This window comes from Hermetia illucens, chromosome 3 (genome assembly GCF_905115235.1).
Source record: "Hermetia illucens chromosome 3, iHerIll2.2.curated.20191125, whole genome shotgun sequence".
Lineage (NCBI taxonomy): Eukaryota > Metazoa > Arthropoda > Insecta > Diptera > Stratiomyidae > Hermetia > Hermetia illucens.
In genome coordinates, this window is record NC_051851.1 from 27,564,137 (window position 1) to 27,592,088 (window position 27,952).

General features: G+C 39.1%; 1 protein-coding gene and 1 long non-coding RNA gene across 3 annotated transcripts in view; one reads left to right on the forward strand and one right to left on the reverse strand.

The window, feature by feature from the left end:
- LOC119653250 (alpha-1,6-mannosyl-glycoprotein 2-beta-N-acetylglucosaminyltransferase) overlaps positions 1 to 27,952 on the reverse strand; it is a 66,973-nt gene that overhangs the window by 24,953 nt on the left and 14,068 nt on the right. Inside the window, 5 exon segments of the mRNA XM_038057858.1 lie at positions 375 to 616; positions 679 to 842; positions 845 to 1,009; positions 1,069 to 1,200; positions 7,594 to 7,704. Coding sequence (XP_037913786.1) covers positions 375 to 616; positions 679 to 842; positions 845 to 1,009; positions 1,069 to 1,200; positions 7,594 to 7,600 — 710 coding nt within the window. The 5' untranslated portion in view covers positions 7,601 to 7,704.
- On the forward strand, positions 1,455 to 26,279 carry LOC119653251. 2 transcript variants are annotated; one of them, XR_005249662.1, is made up of 2 exons: positions 1,455 to 1,845; positions 25,895 to 26,279. It is a non-coding gene; the product is annotated as an uncharacterized LOC119653251 (long non-coding RNA). The 2 variants fall into 2 exon arrangements; XR_005249663.1 differs by lacking the exon at positions 1,455 to 1,845 and adding an exon at positions 25,513 to 25,791.

Consider the following 27,952-nt stretch of genomic DNA (forward strand, 5'->3'; position numbering starts at 1 on the left):
CCGTCAGGTTTCTTAGAATTCCATTTCTTTACATATTCACGTTTACAAGACGTGATCATCATTTTCTGATAACATGGTTCAGTTCTTAGCAATTTAGTTAAGACTTACAATTGCATGATAAACCATATCACTTTTCCTGTAATTAAATTCCACTTCAAAGTATGAGTGTATTTGCGACCTTCTATGAAGAGAACATTTCTTATATAATATCGTAGGAAAAGTCAACAAGATAGAGTCTTTTCCACTTACAAATGTTTAGAATCCCATTTTCTCGCCGCTACTTTGATATGAGTTACGTGATAGAGTGGCTCTTCATATACTTTGTTTTTAAAATTTGATCTAATGTAATAAAACTTTTATATAACTGTACTTACTGTTCTTTCTTTATATCTCTAGGACAATCACCAGGATCGACACCAGGATACTCGTGCGGATGCGTTTGTATTGAATAAGGGTAGAAAATCTGTAGAACTTTACAGAAATCTATAGACTGCACTAGATCGTTTATATCTTCATCGTAAAAATCATGTGAAAACACTAGAAGAGTCTTTGCAATATCTCTAGCTTGTGCCAGGCTTACTATCAAATGTCGTAGGTATGTTATTCGGGTGTGTACCTGTGTTAAAAGAAAGTAAATCCAATCAAATTTATGAATATAGATGTATTGCATGAATTTACCTGTATAACTATTATCACAGAATCATTTTGCAATGGACCAAATGTATCCTCGTTCAGGATCATTTGATTGTAATTATACCGTGTAATCATTCTACGAATTTCTGTAATGTTTGGTGGATGATACACTTCTGTGTAACCATTTTGTGTATTATTGTGTACTGGAAAACATTCAATGTTTTTAATAATTCATCCTTTTTCAAAGAGATCAATTTACCGTAGGTTTGATTTCTAGTTTTTGGTTGTAGAAATTTATGGAATACAGACGGAACCATCGACAGAATTGCAGCATTTGAATCGTTCGTAGAATCTCCTATAGAGTCTCTACCATCAGCTGAAATATTTGTTTCATAATTTTAATTAGAAATTTAATTGAATTATTGAATAACTTACAGTAATTAAAAACGTGGAGTTGTAGCACGATAAAAAGGACTAGAAATACTATAAGTATTGACCGGATACAAAAAGTATTGCGGCGTCGTGACATCGCCCCTGTATTGGGCAATGGGAGAGGTATTCGTCGGCCTGAAATATAAAACGAAATAATATTGAATCAGTTTATTTGATAAATATTTGCATGGTTTTAATAAACATTCTTTGTTAGTTAATGACCAGAAAATATAGTCAGTGGAGGTAAAATCATAATAGTCGAACCGAAATGAAACAAATATATTTTAGTCACAAATACAGTTGTTTACCACTATTTAGAGTAATTTGTTTATTTATTTATTTACCTACATAATGTTTTAATAGTTAATCTGCTCATTTATCATAAAACTAAAACACTCTCCCTCTATCACTAAAATTACCGCCGACCTACTAAATATTCGAGTTGCTACTGCTGAGTGGTATCTCTGATGATAAATAAAGAATTGATATCGCACTTAGGAAATTAAATTACGTGTACTCGTACTATAATAGCAGATACTTTATCCGCCGACATATCTAAAGAGGTTAAGAAACAGGAAATTATCACCTGAAATATTTTGTCAGGTGGAAAAATGGTTCTAATTATAAAATGTAAACAAAATTGAATCATTCCATTCGATACTGTGAGCATGTTTTCCAGATGAGTTTGTGTAATATCTTGAAAAGGTACGATTGGTGTCGTGTTGTGGTAATAGGAAACCCTGCAATTACTGCCTACTAATGTTTAAATACAGAACAAATGTAAGTAAACACGATATCCAACGTAAATGCAGCAAATGAACCTTTTGTGCTATTGTTTGCAGATGTGAAAACATAATCCATGTAGCTTAATTGTAATTAGAAACTGTTCAATAATAAACAAGCATCACAAATAATATAAGTTGGTTTTCGATACTTCAAGCTTAGAATTCTACATTAATTATCTGTAGCGCAATACAGATAATAGTCGAAGTGAACACGCTTTCAGTGAAACCATTCGCCCCTTTTCATGGATAAATTTTATCATCAGTGAAGACATATAAAAAAGATACTTGAACGCATATTCGAAGTCTGAGTGAATTGATACGGGTTTATTAGCTTGTCGAAGTATAAGTAGAATTTTATGGATTGTTCTCACGGCGGAGATAGGATACTAAAACATAATCATTCCGTTTCCTTCTGTCCTTGATTCTCTTGTCATCAGAATTTCACATTCTGAGCTAGATTAAGATATTATCTGACCCATTATGATAATCCATTCTACTGAAAGTCCGACAAAATAGCACAATTATGAACGGAATGCCAAAACATTATCGAATTAGTTTGTTTTTGTTGTTTGTTGTTTTCACTGGCGTGTACCCCAAGAATTATATCGTGAAACAAACTAAAATTTCTCTGTGGGAGTAAATAGAGAATAGCAAGACATAGCTTGTCTTTTTTGTTGCCAATTTATGATAGGCGGAGATGTAGACTGATTTGATGGCTTAGAATAAATAGTAAAAGAATAAATTCGGCCCGTTGAATCTCCAAAAGTAAATCATCATGCAATTGAAATTTGGCAAAAGTTGTGTGAATTTTGGATTATAACATTGAAATATATTTCTGGAAATTAAACAATAAAACAATAAAGCTGACGACTATCTGAATTTTTTCAACGCTTTACAGCTTTAATCCTAGTCTCGAGAGGCATCAACTCGATTAACATTTAGATATTTCAATTCCAAAAAGCAATTGCCTTGACTTGTGCCTCTTTAAGGTTCTGCGTAAAAACAAGACCTTATTAAAATCGCTTAGCATGCTATTTGTTTGTCAGAAGAAAAAATGGCTGGATCAATTTTGATGAAATTTAGTGGACGTAGGCAAACTGTGGAATATGTACCACGCATACAATTCAAGGTATTATTTTCTGTGAAATTTAATCGGAAGGTTCCGGAACGTAAGGTTTCCAAATCAGCTCAAGGCTACCGAAGGTGTTATGAATATGTACCGAAGAGAAGAATCTAGTTCAGACGTGCTTCGTTAGCAAAGAAAGCAGTCTCTATAACCCGAGCGGACCATTAGAAATTTTTTTACGATAAACTAAACATTCGGGATGGCGAGAGAGATCTATATCACTAAAAGCCGTAACGAACGTACACAGGATATCGGTTTCTGTTACGTTAATGACAAGAACGGTACTTTGCTTACCAACCGTCGAGCCGCAACGGATAGATAGCGAGAATACTTCGAGCAGGTTTCAACTGAAGAATTTACTCATCCTCCACTTCCACAATCATTGCCGACATTTGGACCAATTCCACCTGTCAGCGCAACTGGTGCTCAGAGGTGGTAGGGAGGAAGGTGGGGCGGCAACTCTGTCGGCTGAACCAAAATCAAGTGGCCGAGGAGAACCTTCACGTGGTGGCACCACGAAACGCTGTATCGTATTGGCTTGCCGGCCGTGATGCAGTAGGCGAATGCTCCAAGGCTTAATTAGGGCGATCAGACCCGAGTCTGCACGGGGACTCATCTGAAGTGGCTTCGGCCACGAAATCTTACCAGGGGTATACTGGTAACATGGGAACCGAGGTAGCCCCTGGACTCTTATACTTCGGGAGAATTCCTGGCGTATATGAGTGCAGCTCGGTTGTTTGCAGTTCGTCCACTAGTGGGAGCTTCATGGGGACTGTGGTTATGCTCAAGCGAGAAGAGACCTTCGGGCCTCGGCGTGGTGTTGCGTTTCAACACGGGTGCCGTACTCCTTAGTTCGGTACAAATTTAGGCAGGTCTTGCAGCCACCAGTATGAATGCTAAGCCATGCACTTGGTATAGACTGGTACCGTTGTTGCTTGTCACAGCGGGGCTCTGATTGTGGTCCCAAAATCAATCCGTGTCTTAAGAAGACCGTAGGAATAAGTTTCCCCGACAGGTACCTACGTAAAACACTCAAGGACTTAACTGTCAGCGCAACTGAAGTCGAGGAGGTAATAAAACGAATGAAATCGGGGAAAGCCACAGGGCCTGACGACATCGCATCTAAGCTCTGGAAAGCGGAGAGCTGGGACCCAACACTGTGGCTCAATGAATTATTTAAGCGGGTTATTAAGCAAGGAAGAACACCATCTGACTGGCAAGAAAGTACCACTGTTCCAATATGGAAAAAGAAAGGTAGTCCAGCAGAATGTTCAAACTACCGTTAGATCCGGTTACTTTCCCATATCATGAAGATTTTTGAACGTATTCTTGACAACCGTATTCGCGAAATCGTTGAAATAACCGTGAATCAAGCCGGATTTGTCAAAAACTGAGGAACTAATGACGCAATACACGTTGCGCGGTTACTCGTGGAGAAACACCATGAGAAACATCGAACTCTTTACATTGCATTTCTGGATCTAGAGGAAGCGTTTGACCGTGTGCCACACGAACTCATCTGGTATGCTTTACGACAACACTTAGTGCCAGAAGAACTCGTGCGCTGGGTTCAATTGTTTTATCACGATCCGAAAAGTAAAGTTCGAAGTAGGGCGGGTGTATCAAAACCGCCCCGTGTCTCTGTTGGTGTTCATTAAGGAAGTGCCCCCTAACCACTCCTCTTTGTTCTTGTTATGGACATCGTCACAGGGGACATCCAAAGTTCAGCGCGCTGCACACTGTTTTATGCAGATAATACTTTCCTAGCATCTAATAGCAAAAATGATCTCGAGCAACTTGTCCAAAAATGGAATGATCGCCTCATGCAACACGGTCTCAGATTCAATCTAAACAAAACTGAATTTTTGACGACCGATCCCCATGAAACAGGAACTATCACTGTCAGCGGCAGTGATCTGCCCAGCACTGAGCGATTTAAATACCTCGGGTCAACGCTATCAGTCAATGGAGAACTGCGTTATGAAATTGCTTCACGCATTAACGCAATCTGGATGAAGTGGCGTTCCAAAGCTAGTGTTCTTTGTGATCGACGTATCAACGAACGTCTCAAATCGAAAATTTAAAGCAATGTCATTCGTCCTGTCGTCCTCTATGATTCGGAGTGTTGGCCGACTATAAAAGACAATGAACGGCGTCTTGCGGAAATAGAGACGAACATGTTGCGTTGAACTAGTGGCGTGACACGTTTTGATCACATCCGAAATGAGGATATCCACGATCGATGCCGATATCGATATGGACACGGCATTAAGTTATGTTCTGGAACAGAAGATCGTCAACCAGTACCGGGTAATAGTGAATAACAACCGAGTTGTCCTACCAACTAGGCAACAAATCTTCTAAGAGGTTTCACTTGAGCTCGATCTAGAGTCATCAACTTACCGGACTAGTCAAAGGAGCAACACAAGTACTCCATTCATAAGACACTCCATGACACCAGTAGTCAAGAGGAGCATAGTAACTGAGGATGTCGTCCCAATTCATAATGAGGCTTTGATTGCTTCCAGGTCGCATTCGCAAAATATGCTGAGATTCTCCCAGACACTAGGCCAAAGACCCCAAAACTAAAATTTTTTTCGGCAACTACTAACATCATTGCTGCTGTTGCCAGAATTGGGGACATGGCTGATCGTTTGGTTAGCGAGATTACTGCTACAGAGGTTCACAGCTTGATCTACGTTGCAGCTGCCACGGTTATTCGTCTCCATAATCAACATCTTGGAGCGAACAACACAGGTATGCGCAGGAGGACTTTGGCGTTCTGGGTATTTCGACTCAACAAAAGAGTCGAAAAGTTGAGAATGGAGATTGGCCGTGTCACGTAAGCACTTCTTGAAAATCCATCACCAAGAGTGCACAGATGCGTTGCAAACATCATTAGAAACTACCATTTCTCCAATGATGTGCCAGTTGAGGAAATCCGCGAGGTGCTGAAGTAGAAATTTGCGGTATGATCCAATCGCATTCGTAGATATCAAAAGAGCTTTCAGCGAAGGATAGACAACACCTTGCTCTTCCAGAACTAACGGGGAGTCTACAAAAATCTCTCTAACTCAGATAGGGAAAGTAACCGCGATCTGGATCAAGCAGAAGACGAGCACTTGAAATTTAGAAGCAGCGTGGCTTCCCCCACCCTTTGCATTCAGGGGAGGCCATCCCTGAAATGACCATGCCTGATGTAACTGAAGTGGACGTAGAAGCAGCCCTTGAAAAGGCAGGTAATTGGACTTCTGGCTGAAACGGTTCAAGAGCACTCACAGGGTAATGGCAAATCATTTTAATCAGATGATTGCCGATCCGAAATTGGTTGCAGAATTTTTCACCAAGGGGATAACTTTCCTCATCCCCAAGGAACACGATGCCTCTTCAAAATGCCGATCAATTACTTGTCTGTCTACCATCTATAAGGTCTTCACTTCAGTTCTGTACGCAAACATCTCAAATCATCTTGATGTTGATAAATTCATAGCTGAGAAGCAAAAAGGATGCGCAAAAGCCTCCCGAGGCTGTAAGGAGCAGCTTATAATCGGTACGGTAGCTCTAAAACAGGCTGTCCACCAAAAACGAAATATATCGACAACCTACATCGATTATAAGTCAGCTTTTGACCCCATATCGCATTCAAGGTTACTACAAGTGTTACGCTTGTACAAAATCAACCCGAATCGGTGCACGGAGCTATCGGTATCCTCACAAACGTCAGGAACTCGTTCTTCTAGCGAAGTCGGCATCGTCTTTGACGAAGTTTAGATTCAGGGGCAAAAAATGTTATCTACTTTCATCTGAATTGCCCCGAATCGACATGAATCACGCATTCTGTGACGCTGGCTTCCGATACACCAGGAACGCTCGTTTAGATTTGGTCACTCAGTGACTTAAATATAATGCATTGCAATTATCTAGCAAAAGTCATTTGGGGGGAGATATTTGGTAATTAATTTTTGGTGTCATATTATATGATATGATTTTAATTTAAGAAAGGCTTAAAATTGTTTACTCCTACGAGCACGAGTCTATTGATAGCGTTGAATCGTGTGTGCACATCACACATCACTAATCACTACAGATAGACATTATCGCTGCGGAGTTCATAAAGACTTTACAGCAAATTTTCAATGTTATGTATTCAGTATATTGAGGTAGTAGAGCTAATACTTATTTTTGGTGTAATATTTTGCAGCAAATGAAAGCTTCCTTATAATCATTGTACTTCCTAACTGCACCATTATCCAAACAAAAGCGTCTATGTGCACAGTGATGAGAAACATGGAAAGATAATATGAAAACTGTCAGCTGACACTCATAGCTCTGTTTATTACAACCACAACAAGGAGTTTCATTGTTTCCCCCCAAGCTACTTCCACAAAAGGTTTAGGTATATCATCTCCATGCAAATTACAGTATAAATGACGAAACTCCCAAACAAAAAATAGATTCATATTTGCATTTTTATTCTCATGAAATTGATTCTCATTGCCGACATTTGATACGATACCAAAAAATAACATTTATTTTGGAAGCTATATATTTGCGTACTAAATCTTTTAACCGACGTTCGTCCTAGCACAGAAATGGAAAAATTTTCTTGATACTCACCTCTCATTGTATCCACAAGGAAGAAAGGAAAACCTTAATGTAATTATCCATTTTGTCTTTTCGGATCATTCTATTTTCTCCCGATAAAATCAGCTTTGGCAATTCACGAGCCTGAAAAATGTTAAAAGAAGAAAATGGAAAAATCAGATTAATTAATATTCGTTGTTGGATCGAGTGATTTTTTTTTTATTCTCTGACATTTATAGGAGATTGGCTGGCGATATGAAATTGAAATGGTTAATTTAAGTGGAGGAGTAAATTTCATTAGAAACGATATTTATTGTGTTGGGTGAATATCAAGTTTTCCATAAATCTAAGTGGTGACACCGATTTTGATGTTTTCGTAGATAAAACCAAGACCACTTGCAGGGTATCTATTGCAGGGACAGATTCTGATCGGAACGACCCTTCAAGAACCACCCTTTGTTTCGTTTGAATAATTTTCGTACACAACAGGTTCGATTTCTATCTTCAACCCTCAATCTATTATCAACAATAAGCCTTGACATGTACGTATAGTATGTATATTTCTTAGGGAAGAAAGTCTGACAAAAGAAAAGTGCACAGGAGACTAGGTGACATAACACAAAATCCCCTTCCATATCACGCAGTTCCGCTTATTTATTCACTACCATTTGTTTTATTCGAATTTGATTTCATGTCATGATAGAGAATAATGAATGTATAATAAATATAGACGAAATTTTTTTTCACCGGGAAATTTCGACTGATATTTTAACACGAGTACTCCGTAGGTATCATTATCAGTGAAAAATAATTCTGATTTTATCAGCATTTATTAAGGAAATACGATATTGAAAATAGTCATACGTTATCTCTGACGAACATTCTAGCTTTATATAAATTCAGTTTCGTGATTCAATGAGGAAACCTAGAAAAAGATTAAACTAAAATTAGTTTCAAGTGTCGACGTGAGGCGATATATTGTCCCTAGACATTTATGCACAGCACAGCTGCAAATTCTGATTCAACACTGGCTATTGTATTACGCGTAAACTCTCGGCTTACGACCGATTCCAGAATAAAGTTGTAATTTGAGTTGAGATAAAAAGTTCAAAATATAATATGGATTACGGTTTGTATATTCTGCACGTTTCACATATCGTACAGTATTCGAAAAATAATAGGATGCACATTGCTATCTGAGTAAAGCTATAAAATATTGTACATTTCCCAATAGTAATAAAAAAGATATGTGCACATATAGCATGCATATTTTTTATGAAAACATATTCAAGTGCTTAAATATTAATCCTTGTTTTTTGCAGATTACTGAGCTGAAACAGATTCGTAAATAACATACTCGTATCTGGTTATGTGAGCTTGTTGAGCTGAGATTTAAGAATACACTCAAAATATTTCCTGCTTTTCGTAAAAAGCGACTAAAAAGAATAGAAATTTGTGAGTTAACAGCCTTTAACTTTCAATAATTTATACATTTTTTTTTTAAAATGACAAATCAGTTGGCAAGGCCTACTCCACACGACAACTATTACTCCGTGTGAAGTAGTCCTACTCTTTTGAATCGGCCTCGTGGCGAGTTCGAATACGCCACGGAGAGCAGCGGTGGTGGAATCTGATTGTCGCATTAACAACATTCGAAATAAATTTCGAATTTCGAAATTTATTTCGAATGTCGCTAACCCAGCTGTGCCACATCACTCCGCCCCTAGATGAAACCTAGACGACGTGCATGCACGTGTCCTTGGGAGCGCAGGCAGGTGCGGATCTGTGTCGGATGGGAGATGTGGTTTTAAAGCAGTGGAGATTGTCTCTCAGCAGACGCAGCAATCCAGAGTCTGTGAGACCCGATCTCTTGTCGAGGACCGGGTCACTTGGGAGTCTTGGGCTCTCCCCGTATACCAGCTCCGCGGGGCTGGTGGCAAATTCCTTTCGGCGGATTGTTCGGAGGCCAAGTAGGATGAATGACAAGACTTGAGTCCAGAACGGATCGTCGCGGGCCATAATGGCAGATTTCAGCGTCCGGTGGATGGACTCAAATTGCATTCCCTGGTCAGTGATAATCACTGCAGGAGCACCGAAGCGAGGGATCCACTCTCGGCAGAGGGCTTTAGCACAAGATTGCGCCGTAGTGTCCTTCAGAGGTATTGCGTCAGGCCACCGCGTAAACCTCTCGATGATGGTGAGGCAATACTTGAAACCGTGCGAGCTTCGCAAAGAGCCTACAATTTCGAGGTGTATTGTGTGGAATCGCTTGGTAGTGCGGGGAAATGAATCCACGTCTTTTCTTACATGCCTGACATGCGATGCACTCTCTCTGATGTCCTTATTCGTAGAGGGCCAGAAATATTTCTCGGTGACTAACCGATTTGACGTCCTGATTCCTGGATACACTACATCGCGAACTGCGTGGAACACTTTCTTGCGAAAGGTAACCAGAATGTATGGTCGGGGTCCCTTTTCCGAGTATTCGCAGCAGAGAGAGATGTTTGAACCGAAGATGGGCAACTCTCGAAATTTATATTTGGGGTTGGATTTGAGGCTCTGAAGTACTGCGTCATCTACCTGCGCCTTGGCGATAGCCGAGAAGTCGAGTGAGGCGGGGATGTTAACCCGGAGTGATGTAGCGCAGCGGGATTAACAACATTCGAAATTTATTTCGAATGTTGTTAACCCCTCTGCGCCACAAATATAAATTTGTGGACGATTGGTTCGTAAGAAATAAAGATTTGTTTGACTGATAGAACTTATGTCTATACTACGTACAAATTTCCCCCACAACTTGGCGGATAACAATCTTGGACGATAACGACCCCAAAATATTGCAGTTTTCTTTATTTGGATTTTGTACCGGCATACTATTGAAGAATACTTTAGCGATTTTACTGACTTCTAAGCTTTACAGTTTTGCCCAGCTTTGCGTTGACTCACAAAGTAATTAAAGATATCGGTTGATTGATATCAGCTCAAATAAACTTACTAATAGTATATTACCAACTTTTAGAAATTTACTGAAAAACCCCCCTTACGTTCATCCTAGGAGTACTAAATGCACCGACATAGAGGACTGTCTCGTGCATACACATGCCACATCTTATGGATATAGCAGCAAGTTATAGCAGTTCAAACTTATCTATTTCCTGCGAATTTACCGCATCCTAAGCCATACAAATAAGATGCTGACGTCATAATTAACGAGAATAATTGACATTCGAATGAAATCTTAAAATTCCATTCAAGAAGAATCTACTTCTTCCTAGCCTTTTTTTTGTATCTATTGTAGATTAAATTCTTCGCATTTACTAATAATATTAAAATCAGGGTCTGAAGCGTATGAAGTTGACTATTATCAATACAGGACTTTCCATCAAATGATTTATTTAAATCGCTTTCTAAAAACTAGAGGGCAATGTAATTTTTAACTATGTAACTCGGAGCTATCATGCGCTCGTCGCTCCTCACATCTTGTTTTTCTTCAGCTTTTGTCCCGTTCACAAGCGGGGTTGGCTCGTCGTGATCGGTTTGGCCAACGACCCAACAACCAAAAATTCTTCGGAGGATTGTTCTCTCGAACGCGACCAAGAGTTCGCAATTCTTCTTGCTAAGAACCCAAGCCTCCGAGGAATACATAAGGACTGGCAAGATCATTGTCTTGTACAGTAAGAGCTTTGACCCTATAGTGAGACGTTTCGAGCGGAACAGCTTTTGTAAGCTGAAATAGGCTCTGTTGGCTGCCAACAACCGTGCGCGGATTTCATCATCGTAGCTGTTATCGCCATTTGGCTCTATCAAATGCCTGATCTTGATGCAATTTCGAGGCTTCTAAATGCCCATCCAGCGTATCAAGCCACCATTGTTTCGGCCGGCCTTTTGGTCGCTTACCATTGACTTCGATGTTCAGAGCAATCTTGGTAAGTGAATTCTCGTTAACGCGAATTACGTGACCATACCATCGAAGACACCTTCCTCGGAGTTTCTCCACAATCGGTGCAGCCCCATACCGATCGCGGATATCCTCATTTTGGATATAATCAAAACGTGTCACGCTACCAGTCCAATGCAACATCTTCGTCTCCATTACCGCAAGACGCCGTTCATTGTCTTTTATAGTCGGCCAACACTCACAACTATAGAAAACAGATGGATGACATTGCGGTAAATTTTAGATTTAAGACGTTTGCTGATATGTCGATCACAAAGAACACCAGTTTTGCCACTTCATCCAGGTCGCATTAATGCGTGAAACAATTTCATTACGCGGTTCTCCATTGGCTGATAGCATTGACCTGAGATATTTAATTCACTCAGTTCTGGGCAGATTACTGCAACTGACAACTGAGCAATCTAAATATCTCGAGTCAATGCTATCAGCCAATGGAGAACTGCGATATACTCCTCGCAAAGGGAAACACAAAACCTTTTATGCCTGAAGCGTCAAGCTTCCGGTTTCCCGACTTGTCGAGAGTTAGAAACAATAAAATACGAAACTAGTCGAATAACAGAAGTGGCTCAGGATCCCACTGATCATAAATATATATTTTTTTATTAAATGTGAAGAGAAAACAAAAGACCCCGTCATCACTTGAATAACCAAAAAGGCAAACAACTGATTACATGTTTGCACAACATAATTGACCATGAATATATAACATTAAAATCAAAGATAGAACCCACAAAATGTTGTTTTTCCCTCATAAACTTGAATAGGCTTACCAATATCCATTTGGTCCTACACACATAGTGCACATCCGCATGTAATGAGATGACAATCCAACAATCTAAACTTCTTATTTCCCTCCAGACACTGTCATGTTGTAAAGATAAGAACTCCAAGCTTTTTAATATCCAAGGGAAATGTCTATTGCTTCATTTGCTCTCAGTTGATAATTACAGCTGAGTGGATGTCCGCAAATGAAAAAACGTATTATGATGGTATTTGCGGTTAGCCAGATATTAGATTTGCCCTGTGTCCTATGGTCGTACAATTTCTTCCTATGGTTTTCAATGGCAAGATGACTGAGGATATATCTGATACGCTTTTCCTGCTAATGGCATGGCAGAGACAAAAAAATGTAATTAAAATGTTATTTTTCCAGTGATAAAATCCAGATTACGTCTAAATGTGGCTACGAGTTATATATGTTTTATAAAATGTATGAAGGAAGTGGATTTCATCTCGTGCGAGATAAAACAACTACTAATATTCCTAAGACATGCAATTACCACTCCAATTAGTTGGCTTGTTTCTTGTCAAGGATGACAAGGAACATTGGTTTCCTGTTCAGGAGTTAATTAAGGAAACATGATAACAAAGCTTTTCCGAGGCCTGCAGATTGAAGGACATGCACAGGATATGATTGATTGGAAACAACTTAATAAACGCTTGGGAAGATGCAGTGTCCAACGGTTCTACTTAGTAGGTAGGAAAAAGAGACCCGCTATGAACTTGTAGGAGGACAAGAAAATTCTGTGTGGAAATTTCTTTATTTCATTGATTTGAGTCACAAAAACTAAAGTCAAGAAACAAATCAAACTCTTCAGATTCTCTGTAAAATTAAGCTATATCTCACCTTGGAAACTTAACTATCTTTTAAAGACCCTGATAGTTCGATGACAGTCACACAAAGTACTCGTAAAATTATTCATACAAGTTTAATGATAAGTAAGTGAGATAAGTTAGTTTTCACAACAAATAAAAAATCCGTTCTGAAATGAAATTTATTATATACTAACTACTGTGACACGTTACCCTTGAAACAGATTCCACGCATTTTGCATACTAACATCTTTTTCACTGTATACCTTGCGATACACCAAGCACGACTTCAATATCTACGATTATTTGAGCGCGTACCACACCTACCGACTTATGATATGATATCTACTCTAAGATATATCGCAGCTAGCACAAGCCACCGTATGATGGTCACCGATTCTACTAATTACAAGTCAAGGTTTGTGCCAATCTGATCTTCTAAATTCCGAAGATTTTTTATTGATTCAATCAATTGGCTGTCGTGGGACGAGAATACTTCGTTTAAAGAATGTCGTCTATTTACAGTGATTGAATAAAAATATTGAAAAATTGCATAAGAAAGAATCTCAAAGGAAAACTCTAGCAATTATAATTAGGAAGAGGAATATTTTAATTAGCTTACTAAGTGGAAAGAAGTAATAATCAAATCAAAATTTTACAGAGGAGTTTATTAAAAGAATTTCTTTCTTCATTTGCCTGTGTAGCGACGTGGACAGAATCTTTGATGCGTAAATTGAGGTTCTGCATTTTAGCATAGTCCTCTTTGTTAAGTAAATAGGTAAACTGCAAAATCTACTTTTTGTAATGGCGACCCCTCAATTGCATAGAGCAGCTATTGTAATGGGCCCGATGGTAGAGATATACTTCACTGTGGTTCAGAGGAGTGGTGACAGTGTAGGTCCGGGCGCACCTAGGTTTAGCTTCCGAGAAGTGCTCCACATATTTGCATGTCGCTCCACTAAACACTTCAGAAATATAAGGGACGTTCTTGACATTTCTGCCATCTAATATCAATTGCCGAAAATTTATATTCAATGGGTTTTGAAATCCTAAAACAATCGAAAAGCGAACTAAACAAACAACTTGCTGGCCGGTCGCGAGAAGCTGAACAATGCCACACGAGGTTAGAAGATTGTTAATTGCTTATGATCAAACATAATTAACCAAGGGAACAGTTTTTTTCATCAATCATTCAATCAAAATGTTTACCACGGGAGGGTTCTACACAAGTAAACTTTGAGAGAAAGTGTTCATTTTGGAAGAATGCTAAAAGAAGGTTTATCCAAAGTATATTCCATTGCCAGCTACACATTTTCTACATCTTCCAAGCAACGCCGGTGAACATCTTGCTCCATTCATCAAGTAACTTTTTCATATCTTCTTACGAACCAAAAAGGCGCCCAATGAGCCCGTGGCCCATCGTTGCAAACGAATATTAATCGGAAGGAGCCAAGTCTGGTTAGTAAGCGACATAGGGTAAAATTTATGAGCTGAGTACTTCCAATGTGTCACGAACCAGTTTTGCCGTATGTCATGAAGGAAGACGACCTTGTGTTACTTCTTTTGGTATTCTGGTAATTTTTCAAGCATCGAGCGTTTCAAATTATTCAATTGCTATTGGTAGCGGCTAGTATTAACCGCTACGGCAAACTGGAACATGTCATAATAGACCACGCCCTTCCGGTCCCACCAAATACAGAATATCGTCTCCCTGGCAAAGTAATTCGACAACTTTCTTTTGTAACATCATCAACGGCACAACAACCGGTTTTTTTCTTTTGTATCGTAAGGACAACATTTCATCAGGGCTTTTGCGCCTCTCCTCTCCTCTTTCGTGTTCAGTTCATGTGCTATCTATCTTCCTCATCTTTCGTAGATGCTTGCTTGCTTGCTTGTTTTTGTGTTTGAGAATCACCTTTGTCAAATATTGACTGCCATTTCATATGTTCGCACCTTTTCGGCAATTTCCACTTCCACTGTGAACATTGAAATCACCACCTTTAAAATGTCGAAACCATTCTACGAACTTATTTTATCACTATGCCAACAGTTTACCAGGTATGCGCGTTTGACAAATGATTATACCGCACAATATATTGGTGGGCCATCTGTTTTCTCAAATCCGCATTTCATAGTTGTACATCTGGTAGACGCTGGCAAACCGGGTCTAAATTGAGCGCTTTATTCAGGATGAAACCAAGAGATTTGAGATAATAAATTGTTGTCCATCAGCTACAATCCCTATTTAGGAAAACGTGTTTAAATAGAAACATTCTATTCAGTCGTATTTGTGCGAAACAAGGTAATCAAATGTAGTACCTGCAAACTTCTATGATCTGAACTCCGTAAGGGGTTAGTCGACTATGACATTTTTCATATTAATTTTAGAAACCTCTTTCTCAGAAATGGTTTTTTTTATTAAAAATACAAGCTATAATAATATAATATTGGTTTAAATTAAATTTATTAGTCAAAATAATCGCTAACAGCCTTTGACAGAACAAAATGGCGCAACCGATCACGACGAACCGACCCCGCTTGTGAAAGGGACGAAGGCTAAAGAAAAATCACTAACAGCATTAATACATTTTCTCCAATGAGGTAAGTGCATTTATACCATTTTTATAAACATCTGGATTTCTGGAAGCGATGAATTCTTCCGAGCAATTTTTAGCAACAGTTCGTTCATTGAATATTTTTTCAACGACGATGTGGTCCAGATGTTTAAAGAGTTTCTGCACTGTTGTAGTAAATATATTTGGCCTCGTGTTGTCATGGACCAGAATGACACCAGGTTCTATTAATTAGTTGTGCATTTCTTGGAGTTCTGTACAGTACTTTGTTTCATCTACTGTTCAGCAAACGATCACCATTATTTTTGTTGGGTGAAAACTTGGCGTTCGCATATGTCCTGGTGTTTGATGAGCGTCAAGCCAATGAGCAGATTATCTTACAGGGTCCACAATTATATGCGAAAATTGATTCTTTTGTTTCGTACAAGGAGAAAAGCGCATATGATCGTCGTGTATTATGCCGCTCTGTCAATTAATCAAATCCAGATGGAAACAGTTGAATAATCAACGCCTTCTGCGATATCTCGAACTGATTGTCGGCGATAAAATTCGACCAAAGGCTTTAATTGGCCATCGTCAATGTCTATTTTTTTTTTGGGAGTAGGGTAGGTGAATGCGTTTACGCACAGAGTGTTGGACTCCCGCAACAGCACGCTGGCGGACTACCAACTAAACACCTCCCTGTCATCAGAGAGCTACCCTGGAACCGTTTGACATATTACTTCGGGCTAGGCCTCCCGCTCTCCCGGCTTTGGGAGCCTTCAAGTCGGGGAATTCCTTTCACCAACGGGAGGGGAAGGGTGGAAGGGAATTGTTAGTTCAGGGAACCCCTTACCGTCCGATCCCTCTGCCGGTCGAGTTCAATCTTCTTCGTAGTAAGAAGAGCCCGAACATAATGCGCAATACGATTCCAGCTGCCAGCGCTCTTCAGCATCTCTTTGACAATCTTGTCTGGAGAGAGCTCCCCTGTGTCTGCAGCAAGCTGCTGGCGGAGGCCGTCCCACCTCTCGCAAGAGAAAAAGGTGTGTTCAGCGTCATCCGCCACTCTATTGCAGAACACACAATCAGGAGATCGCGCCTTCCCAACCCTGTGCAGGTAAGACTGAAAACCTCCATGCCCACTTAGAAGTTGGGTAAGGAAGTAATCAATCTCACCGTGCTTTCTGTTCAACCATGGGTCTAATTTGTCGATGAGCCGCGCAGTCCACTTGCCCCTTGGCTCATTTTGCCAAGAAAGTTGCCACTCGTTAAGGGTGCGTTGACGTTCTTCACGGGCAACTACTTCTCTTAAGTTTTCGCCCTTACGGCGATAGATAGCTTTGCGCTCCTTGGCAAGGAGGGCAACGGGGATCACTCCCGCAATCACCATCACAGCCGGTTCGGAGACGGTGCGATAAGCAGACGCCACTCGCAAAGCTCCCCGCCTCTGCACTTGAGCGAGGCTTTTACGATGCACCTCCTTGTCAAGGGCATCAGCCCATACCTCCGCACCATAGAGAAGGACGGACTGCGTTGCTCCCATGAGGAGACGTCTCCTAGTTGATATAGGGCCGCCAACATTCGCCATTAGCCGACTCAAGACCGCGACTCCTGCTGCAGCCCTGTCCGCGGCTGCTTTGATTTGCTCCAAGAAGCTCATCTTCGAGTCGAGCATTAAACCAAGGTATTTAATCGCTGGTTTTGACTCTATAGTCAACTCGCCGATCGATATGGGACGCAAGGTCGGGATTCTCCTTCTCCTTCTACTTCGGTTTTTTCCAGCGCAAGGTTGAAACCGTGAGCAGTCATCCATCCGCTTACCCGTCGCATCAATATGCCAAGTCTGCTTTGCACCTGTTCAACAGTATGTCCGGCAACAAGTGTCGCAAAGTCGTCTGCATAACCGACCAGGCGCGACTCTTCGTCAATGTCTATTTGCGGTTGTCCAAATGGCTCACTTTCAAGACCAAAATCTCCAGATCCAAGCTTTTCAAACCAACGCTCTGTGGTTCTTTTATTATCTACTTCTTATCCAAATGCCGTGTTAATATTCCTTGTTGCATTTGCTGCAGTATGACCAAGTTTAAAATCAGACAAAAAAATTACCCTTAATTAACTTCAGTCCATTTATTCTGTAATTGCTTACGATACACATCGAAAGAAATCCGCAAACGAATTGACTGAATTATATATATTATAGCAGCATTCCCGCTTTAATCTGACATATAACAGCCACCATCATTCATTTATTCATTTCCTTAACGCGACCAGCTTCCGCAACATTCAAAAACGGCCATTTCATGTGCAACAACCTAGTATACTTAGAAATCGTTACCTCTATCGCCAGTAGCACCACATTTGAAATCGTTCGATGCATTATCAGCACTAGACTCACCTTCACTGTTTTGTCCAGAATGTAACTATCTGAACATCAAGTTGAGGTTGTTCCGTGACAATACGAGGAAAGTAACCACTACTGTTACTTGAAAACTCCAAGTTTTCATCAAGTCATGTCTGCATCTTGTCACCGGGGTGTTCTATTCTGAGACAGTAATAAATGAAGGACTTCGTTGGCGTACAGGACACATATCATGTCATGTTGATGAGACAGCAAAAGTTGCAATGGAGAGTACATACATTAAGAAAAGACAACTCCGATCCCAGGATGACCGCGAAGTAGCTCCCATGAAGAGTGCAATCTTCCCAGAAAATCGGGGGAGGTCAAGGCAACCATATACAATAATATAGAATATATGCTCAATTCTCTCTCAACAACTCACGCTACTTGGCTAATATAGCAGATTGCGATACCCTTGCCCTTCAATCTCTCGTTAATTTTTTAATTTTTAATCTTAGGCTCGCAATATACTTGAGCCTAACAGATCGTTGTATATTATCCCCAAGAGAAAGCCCACTTCACGTTTTTATCTCAAAGGTAGATGCTCCATATTCTTCTTTTGTTTTCGAGCCATTGGTATAAAAAACCGCAATATCCGAAAACAAAAAAAAAAACTTTTCTTGAAATGCCGAAACAAATTTTTATTTACCATATATCGATATTTCAGTTTCAGTGAGCTTTAGTCAGACCAACACTCAGTGATAAAGTGGACAACTGGTCCTCAAAATATCGATATATGATAAATAAAAAATTTTTTTTCAGCATTTCAGAAAAGTTTAGTCTATTCTGGGTTTTTCAACTAAAAAAAAGCCGGAGAAAACGACACCACAATAGTAGAGCCTCAGTATACTCTGCCACATTCTACTGGTCAGCCCAAGTTTTCTGTCCACGTCAGGCTAACTTTATATCTTCAACCAAACAGATGTATAGGGACAAGATTCAGATGTTATTACAAGAACTGGATCCAATTCTTCTAATGTCCCTTTCAGTGTTCTGTGCCTCTCTCGTTGTTGTTTTCCAAGAGAACTTATTAAATTAGTCTGTGAACTTGCTGTTCTATGAATATATATGTATATCCAAGTGTTCCGAATATACAACCCATCCAAAGTTGAATCGAATGTTGTGCCCATGAAACCGATGATACGCAGCCCCACAGTTCTTCTCAGTAACACTATCTTACAGTGAAAACGGTCTTCCTCACTTTACCGCTTACGGACTCATGCCGACGAATATCGACCTAATGGTAGCAAGTTATCTAGAATAACTCCACGATACTACACTTCTTTGGAAAGTTGAAGGGTTATTCCTCTCATCCTTTTGAGACAAATACCTTCCAGTTTTAGACTTTTTACAAATAACACCATGGTGGGTTTATTTAGATTCATGCCTGTCACACCAACTGTCAATCAAATCAATGACGCGTTGTATATTTCTACAAAGCGTTCCAAGGTTTCGATCAGCAGCAAATACGTCATCCGCATATGCTTTGCGGTCAATTAGCCTACTTCACAAAAGTGGCGATAATGCGCCCACATATCTTCTTTAGCGCATAGCAATCTCTGCATTGGTATGTCATAGCCTACTTAACTAAAAGATGGCTCAATCTATACCCTGGATGAATGCCATCGATCCCAAGTGTTCCGGTTCCTCTTGCAACAATTATGAGTTGAAAGGTTTGCAGTAACCGCTATTCTAGCCCAGCAAATTAATGCAAATTTCCCCAATCCGCTTTACATCTTTGTATTACAATCAGTTCACCCAAAGTAATCAAAGTGAATTCTAAATGATAGTGGCATAATTGTAAGATTGCGTCAAGCACTCACCTGCCACTAATCAACTAATATCTTTGGAACATTGACTGTTAGCACTGATGAAGGGAACAAGTGGTTCCCGAAATATCGGTATTCGCAAGAATAAATATTCACACCAACGAAAAGAAACAACAAATTTTTATTATTTCAGTTGATTGTTAGATCAATTACTTCATTCCTCCTTGATCTATCGAAAGTTTGGTCACATCCTACGCTCGCAGTCGTCAGACTATTTCAAGGGATGAAATCAAATAACTTGTTCTCGGCACAGCCAGGTTTCCCGTTTGGCAGTAACTCTACAAATCATTCTAAAATGCCTCAAAACTGTCGGAGGAGGTATCTTGCGCATGAAGACCGAAAACGAAAAATAATCGTGAACACTTCCCGATACATTTTCACATTGATGACCAAACCGCCTGTTGACAATTCCAAGGTCATGCTCTGTATTTGCTAGGACTGTTGTGCTATTAAAACTGAGTCAGACATGCGGCGTTTGTTTTCCGCTGTTATAATCGCTAACGCATTTCATGCATTTCAGTTGAGTAAATAATAACAAATGGCTGCAATACGAATAAAGACAGAGTAAAGCAATTTTGCAACAAGGCAATGTTTGACCCTATATTGCGAACGTGATCAAGACATGCCTGGAAATGTTGTTCTTCAGATATTGCTTTGAATATCACTGGTTTCGATCGATGGTACACGACCTGGTTGCTCAACACTCAACATTTTTTTTTATGAATTGGTTCGATTAGCAGATTACCCCAAAAGGTAACAACTCCGCGATACGAAATCCATACGACGGCCGAAAGATAAGAAAAAACAATAACTAGATGGAAAAATAGGAGAAAGTAATAGCTAGCGTGGAAATTGCTTCAAATCAGCTCCTTACAATATCATTTACCGAAGGTCAGTTGGAACTGAATTTTAAACCCAAAATATCTGTTTAATTTCTTGATGCATCATTTACGTATTTTATTCATGTGATAACCATTGTTCTGTGATTCCAAGGAAATGAATTGCTGCCGACTCACGTTTTTTGAAGTTGTTATCAATGCCAGTGGTTGATAAGGATTGTGGTGGTCCTAACAAAATGTCCGATAGGTCATTGTCGATAAGCCATATCTGATAAAGCAAAAAAGTCACAGTATTATAATAGAATTACCTTACGTGTACCATGAATGTCATGATCAGTTAGTTGGTTATTTGCTCAGATGCAGAACTGAGAAAGTTCAAACTTCTGGCAAAAACAAGATAAGGAATAATGAAACTGAAAATCTGAAACATCATTAGATAGACAGTTAGTGTAGAGAATCAATTTGGCTTCATATTTCAGTTTCTCTACCTGAATTTGATCAATCGCAGAACTAAAATTACTCAGACATACATGCCAGCACCTCGAAGGCAAGTTCAGGGAAACCATTTCGGTCACGCTGGTCCCAAGGCAGAGGTGAGGCAACGTGTGACGATTGGCCTCTTTGGTAAGAAACCGTAAAGCCGTCATCGCCTAAGATCTTGATTAGTTCTTTCCAAATCTGGTCTCAGTTCCGACATTCAATGTACACAGGGGAAGGGCAGGGCTGCAAATTGGCCATTTCTTTCACAGACTCATTCTCAGAACCTACCCTAAATCTGAAAAAATCACGAAGCTGCCACTATAAGGTGCCTCGGCTGTAAAATGCCCTTCAAACCGATATCTCTGCAAAAAAAATTAATAATTTTAAATTTCTATAACTGTTATTAATTCACCGTAACGTTGTGTATTTGTCAGATACCTTAGCAATTAACTGAAACCATTCCTGAACATCCCTAAAATTTGTTTGTGTACTCAAGAGAGAAAAGATTAAAACCGGTTAAAACCGATCTAAAGTGCTTATGAACGGTGTTACTCATTATAAGTCATATAAAAAACTCATACCTGTATATGGACAAATCACTGTACTGATAAGATAAATTATTTTCAATGGAGAAAAATCCATTATCTAAATAAATACCCTTATACTTGCTAATGCAATAGTTATTCATGCGTAGGTAGCTAATGCAATATGTACTTGTAAGTTTACCAAGTGATAACATAAATTATTCGGGCATTAACATAAGCATGTGCTCCATTTTTACTGCAGTAGCCGTAGATTAAGAAAAAATCATTTGGGGTAATTACTTGATAGCAGAAAGACTTGGAAAGATTGATCACTTAAGCAGTTTTTCTTGTATATAGTTAAGAGGTTGTGATATAGACATACCTGGGACTCGACCGTTCTTCCATTATTTTTTAAGGGGGTCATCCCGTGTGAAGGCCATCTTTTTTTCGAAATTTTTTGTGAAGAACTGGATAAAGATACAAATACAAATTTGTCACCATAGATTTATTAATATCTTGAGCGTGCATAGTAATTTTTCCAACCCGATCGCATAGTTCGTTATTGAAATACAAAGCAATTTATACACCCATCTCCAAAAAAAGGTGTTTTTCTACTGCCACGCTAGAGGGCCCTGCGATCATCTTACAGAAAAAAAATAAACGGCATTTTCTCGTACAGACTTAACTACAGTCCGCAAACTAGGATTATTGAAAAATATTAAAAACTTTAAAATTTTTGGTGCCGTGTTAAACTTTTTTTTTATGAATTTTGGTGTTCTTTCACGGCTTCTTCAATGGATAATTAATGAACATTTCAAAGAATTTCGTTGGATAGATTTTTGGCTATGGTGACAACCGATTTTCAACATCCAGTTTCGAGAAAAACACATTTAAAAAGTAGAATGCGATTTTCGACCATAAAATTGTAAGCGACCGTTAATCTTCTATACCTAGTCCATAAACCTTAGGTTTCTTCAAGAAACACATGTACAGCCTTCAATTCTTGTCTTTTTAGCGAAGTCATTCCAACATCATTCGGACCGATAAATACGAGCTTTATTACGGCGATCGACATAAATCTAGCATGTGACTTATCACGTGTTTAACACTATAATTTCCGAACGACTCCAAATATCAAAAAATCACTATGCCCATATATTCTACACTATATCTAGATACAATTGATGCCAAAAAAACCTATTTCGCGGATCCGACACACGAGATGACCCCCTTAAATAACTCAGTCATATGCAGCTCACTCAATCGAATTTGCAATTATCTTGAGTGTTGGATTATTACTACTATTCTGTTAAGGGAAAGTCGCACCGCGTCCTTGAAGAACTATTGTGCCCCTTTTACTGGTTATAGTGTACCTTTTGATCATAGTATCTCAAGCAGGCCTGTAACCGTTAGGAACTTTAGTATGTTTCCCACTTCCAGATGTTTCAGCTTTGCATCTGGTATTAAGTGTTCTCCCAGATGTATCGACCTACTTTGCACAAGTGCCGGACACTGTCCCAGGACGTGCATAGAGGTTTCGCCCTCCTCCTCACAAAACCTGCAGGCAGTGTCCGTAGATATCCCTAGCTTCCCTAGGTGATAGTTCAGCCGACAATGACCAGTGAGAATTCCCACCATGATTCGGAGGTTCTTTTTGGTGAGGATTAAGCAATCCTTTGTACGAATGGGTTCGTATTCCCAATAAACATTGCTGCCGGAATGGACTGCTCCATCCCTGGTAGGCCCGCCCAATATAGTTCCCTCAACCGTTTCTCTTCGTTTCTTAGATTCATAGCCATGAAACCGTTTGAGTGTTGGATAGAATATTTTATACCTTGAAGCGATTCGTCTGGTTTAATGTTTCCCAACTAATGACCTGATGGTTATTTACAACACACCTAGAGATGACCATCGTTATCAGTTGCGAAGCAACGATCCGTCTGGACCTGCCGAATAGAATCCGGATATCTCCCCCCCTGGTCTCGCGGCAAAGTCGTCCAACTGGTTACTTTACACGAACTCTTAGCGTTTTAGCATGCATCACCGTTCCAAGGAAAGCTAAGCTTTTCTCATCGTCATTCGGACCGAATGTTGAATCGGATTTAGTGACATCAACCTTCAGAGATGACAAGGCCGAGACGATATTAAGTGTGTGGACTACCAAAATAGAGATGATTGATGGAGTAGAAGTAGATGTTGCAGCTTTCGTCACCATTGCAATCGAGTTTCTTTTAGAGCGCAAATATCAACACGCCTTTTCCGAAGGTCTCTCACCAGTTCCTTCGTCTTTCCAGTGAGGGTGCCAGGGTGGCACCCATATACCGAATGTATGCCTGATCTGCATGAAATTGAGAGGCTCGTAACTCATTATCTAGCATATCAAACTATGGTTGTTTCGGTCGACCTTCTGGTCGTTTCCCATCAACTTTGCAACCTTACCAGTTTATAGCTAGTGAAAATACTTTTTCAGTGAGTAGCGTATTTGGTACGTTAAACTATTCACATTAATATTACCCTGAACTTAACCGATTCGTTAATATAAAATACAAAAACTTTGTTGAAAATAGTAGTAGTGTGATACCCGATATGATAGCTAGTATTATCACGGATGTGAAGTATGAACAGCCCCTTGAAAAGACCAAAAAAAAATGTTATGAGTACCATTAACGATAGCCCGTCCGAACTGGTCCGACTAATAAAAACGACAATGGAAGGTTCAGAGTACAAGAATTCGTAAATAGGTCTGAGCGAAGCCAGAAGAAGATAAAAAAAGAAGATAATCTCGCCCTCATACTTTTCAACCTAACATTCGAATCTGTTGTCAAAAAGTAACACCAGTAAATACAAGGAGTATGCTGTTAATAAATATTACACAACTAGCGATGTACTAACGATATTGTCATGCGAAAGAAGTGTTCCAGGAAATTGTGTCAACTGCTGAGGAGATTTAACTAAAAACCACCAAGTCAAAATTTCGGGGACTGATAAGGCACGTTGTTGGTTTCATCCTCATATGTCTACTTTGTAGCAATTTATTTTATGAGTTCTGGGTTAACTTCAGTAGAATCGATAGTCTGATATGCCTAAATGTTTCCGCATCGTAAATTCTCTTTAGTCAGACTTGGGGCCGTAAAAGGAATACCGGCATACTCACTTCATACCGATATCAAAAATCGTATCAAGTTGTTCCTGAAATATCGGTATTTGAGTTGTTTAGTTTTAATTACTAAAGCTTTTTGCTAGAAATACCGTGAACACGCACTGATTATCGGATCAACGTCAGGCATTTCTTATTAAACACTAAAAAATACCTTATTTACTTGGCAACCACACTCGTTCCTCAATAAAGATATAGAAGGAACACATTTGGAAGCAAAATGACATCTCAAGATTCATAGATATGAGTATAATCAAGAGTGTCTTTTCCTTGTACTTCTTGTGAAAACCTATAACAATTTATTGGAACATGTATTGTACTGTTTCGCAATCAATCAACACACGTCCTTTTGTAGATTGTTATCACTCAGTTGAACATTGCAGTTTCCATCATTGACGCTTTACAAACACACTACAGCTCTCCTTTCAACATGATTCAAACAATCATGACATTTTCTCATTAAATAGCAATTTACGTATAATTTTCTAAGTATTGCTTTAAAAAAATTACTCTAATGAGCTAGACAGAGTCCCTAATAAACGCTTGCTCCGAAAATGTACATGCAATCCAAACGTTCTAATCTTTAATAAGATATCGATCGAGTTCAGTACGCGTAGCAAATTATAGTTGTGCGCCCATTAGTACTCAATTTCAAAATGGGAGTGTGTAAAATATTGTTACAGTCAAAGGGTGAATAATAATAGGAGCTAATTTATTCTGGATAACGACATTCAGTGCACTACATTATTTACACTTTTTCTGAGTTAATAACGGGCGAAATGAAATGAGTTGATGATAACCGCATAATAGAAATTTTCAATTAAGTGCTTTCAATCAAATTTCAGGGAGCAAATGTTAAGAAATTTTAATGAATTAAGACGTATATTATCTGGCATCTTGTGTAAGTTAAGTTAATGAAGTGAGATAGGAATATTTTTATATTTATATATCTATAATAATATTTATATATCTATATCGTTCAGAATAATCTTCAATTTTTTCAGTCATAAATAACTGGCATTTTTCTATAAAACCCATTGACTATGGTTCCAATAAAAGAGATAGTGCCAATTAATAAGTCGGGTGAAGATACTAGGACGAGGTAGGACGGCAACGAGGTAGGACGGCAACGAGGTAGGACGGCAACGAGGTAGGACGCCTCCTGGACCACCCACGCTCCACAAACAGATCGAACCAATGCCAAGAAAGATGCCTTCTGGCAACCACTCGACAAAAAGGCCTGTAACCTTCCAGCCGACACACAGTGCATCAAATGTATCGAAAATGTTGTCAAAAATCGCCACTATCGAGTTTGTGGTTTATTTTGCATCTAGAGTTAATTTTAAACATCAATGTTTCGCATGACGTAAATAAATTTAAAATATTTTTTAATTAGCACGGGTGGACTGGATTGTAGCTTTTCCCTCACAGAAGATGTCATTCATTGGATTGCTTTCAGAGGTTAAGCTGATGTTTATAAATTTGTATAGTTGAAAACAAATTTATCTCAGATTCAAAATTTAATAGAAAATATAAATAGTGTACATGGTAGTTGTTTTTCTCAACATAGAGTACGAAATACATGTTTTTCTACAGAAATATTTATCCTTTTCCTCCCTCCCTTGAACTCGCCACTTTTTTTTGCAGGCAGTTAGTAACTCATGCGTAGAAAACATTCAACAGGTCGGAATACCGGAAGCTCGCGCTTCGGGTATAAATGTTTTGTGTTCATCTTATGTAAGAAATTTCAACGCACATTTTTCTATCCGTATATAGCTACAAACCCAACATATCCCTTCATATTTTTCCAAACTACGAGACATACGTACATATTACAGCCATAGATATTACGCTCACCCTAAACAAACAAACTGCCTATTTCCGAATACCGTACACATATATGCACGTATATAAATTGATCGTACCCATATTTCCGATTTACTTCTTATATCTATCTGAATAGGCACTACCCACAAAGTTCATTAGCACGCATATACTATAGTATATGGTACCTACATACACAAACGTATATATACCTACATACACAATTGATATTCATATACAAATGACTAAAAAAATTCATAAGAACTCATTTGGTTGTGGTATTGACGAATTGATATGAGATGATGACGTCATGCAGGTTGAAGAGTGCACGAAATTCACAAAAAATGGTAAAGTTTTACTTCCTATAACTTTGTTAATAATAGTTGGATTTAACCAGACCAGACTATGCATTATGTTCTTCATCATACGCATGCCAAATTTTGTACTTCTGGGATGAATATAAGGGGGATTGCCGGGTAAATTTCTAAAATGTGGAAATATACTATTATTAACTTTATTTGTGCAGATATCGAAACCGGATATATTTTGAGGCCTAGATTTCGTAGAGATGCACCACTGTGATTTTTTTTCAGATTTTTCAGTTGGATAGGTTCTGAGAAAGAGACCTGTTACACTTTTTGGGGGTCATATTTTGAGCCCTTACTCCCCTATGTTTCACCTAATATCAAATATGGAACCAGTTTCGAAAAGTACTAATTGAGATCTTTCATTTGATAACAATCATGGTAACAATCTATGAAAAAAAAATGTGCAGCCTCCATTCACATGTATGGGGAGCCCCCCTTAAACGTAACACAAGATGGCGCCACTTACTGCATGTAAATGGAACACCAGATTACATACTCTCACCAATTTTCATGACAATCGGTCTAGCCGTTTCCGAATAAATCGGGTGTGACAGTCAGATAGACAGACAGACAGACGGACAGACAGACACCGTCTCGATTCTAATAAGGTTTTGTTTCACACAAAACCTTAAAAAGCAGCATTACTATACGGACACGAGATTATTTCTCAGCATTTATAACACCTAATGGCATTTATATCAAACAAAAGGTTAACAACACAACCACCCAGCAAGATGAACAACATGAAGTTCACCCTCGTTTCTTGGCGGCTTTGTAATCTAATTTCGCTTGTCTGGAGTTCAAAAATTTTCCCCATCACCATCTTTTACTCAACTCTCTCCAGGTTTGTATGTTCCTTTGGAAGACGAT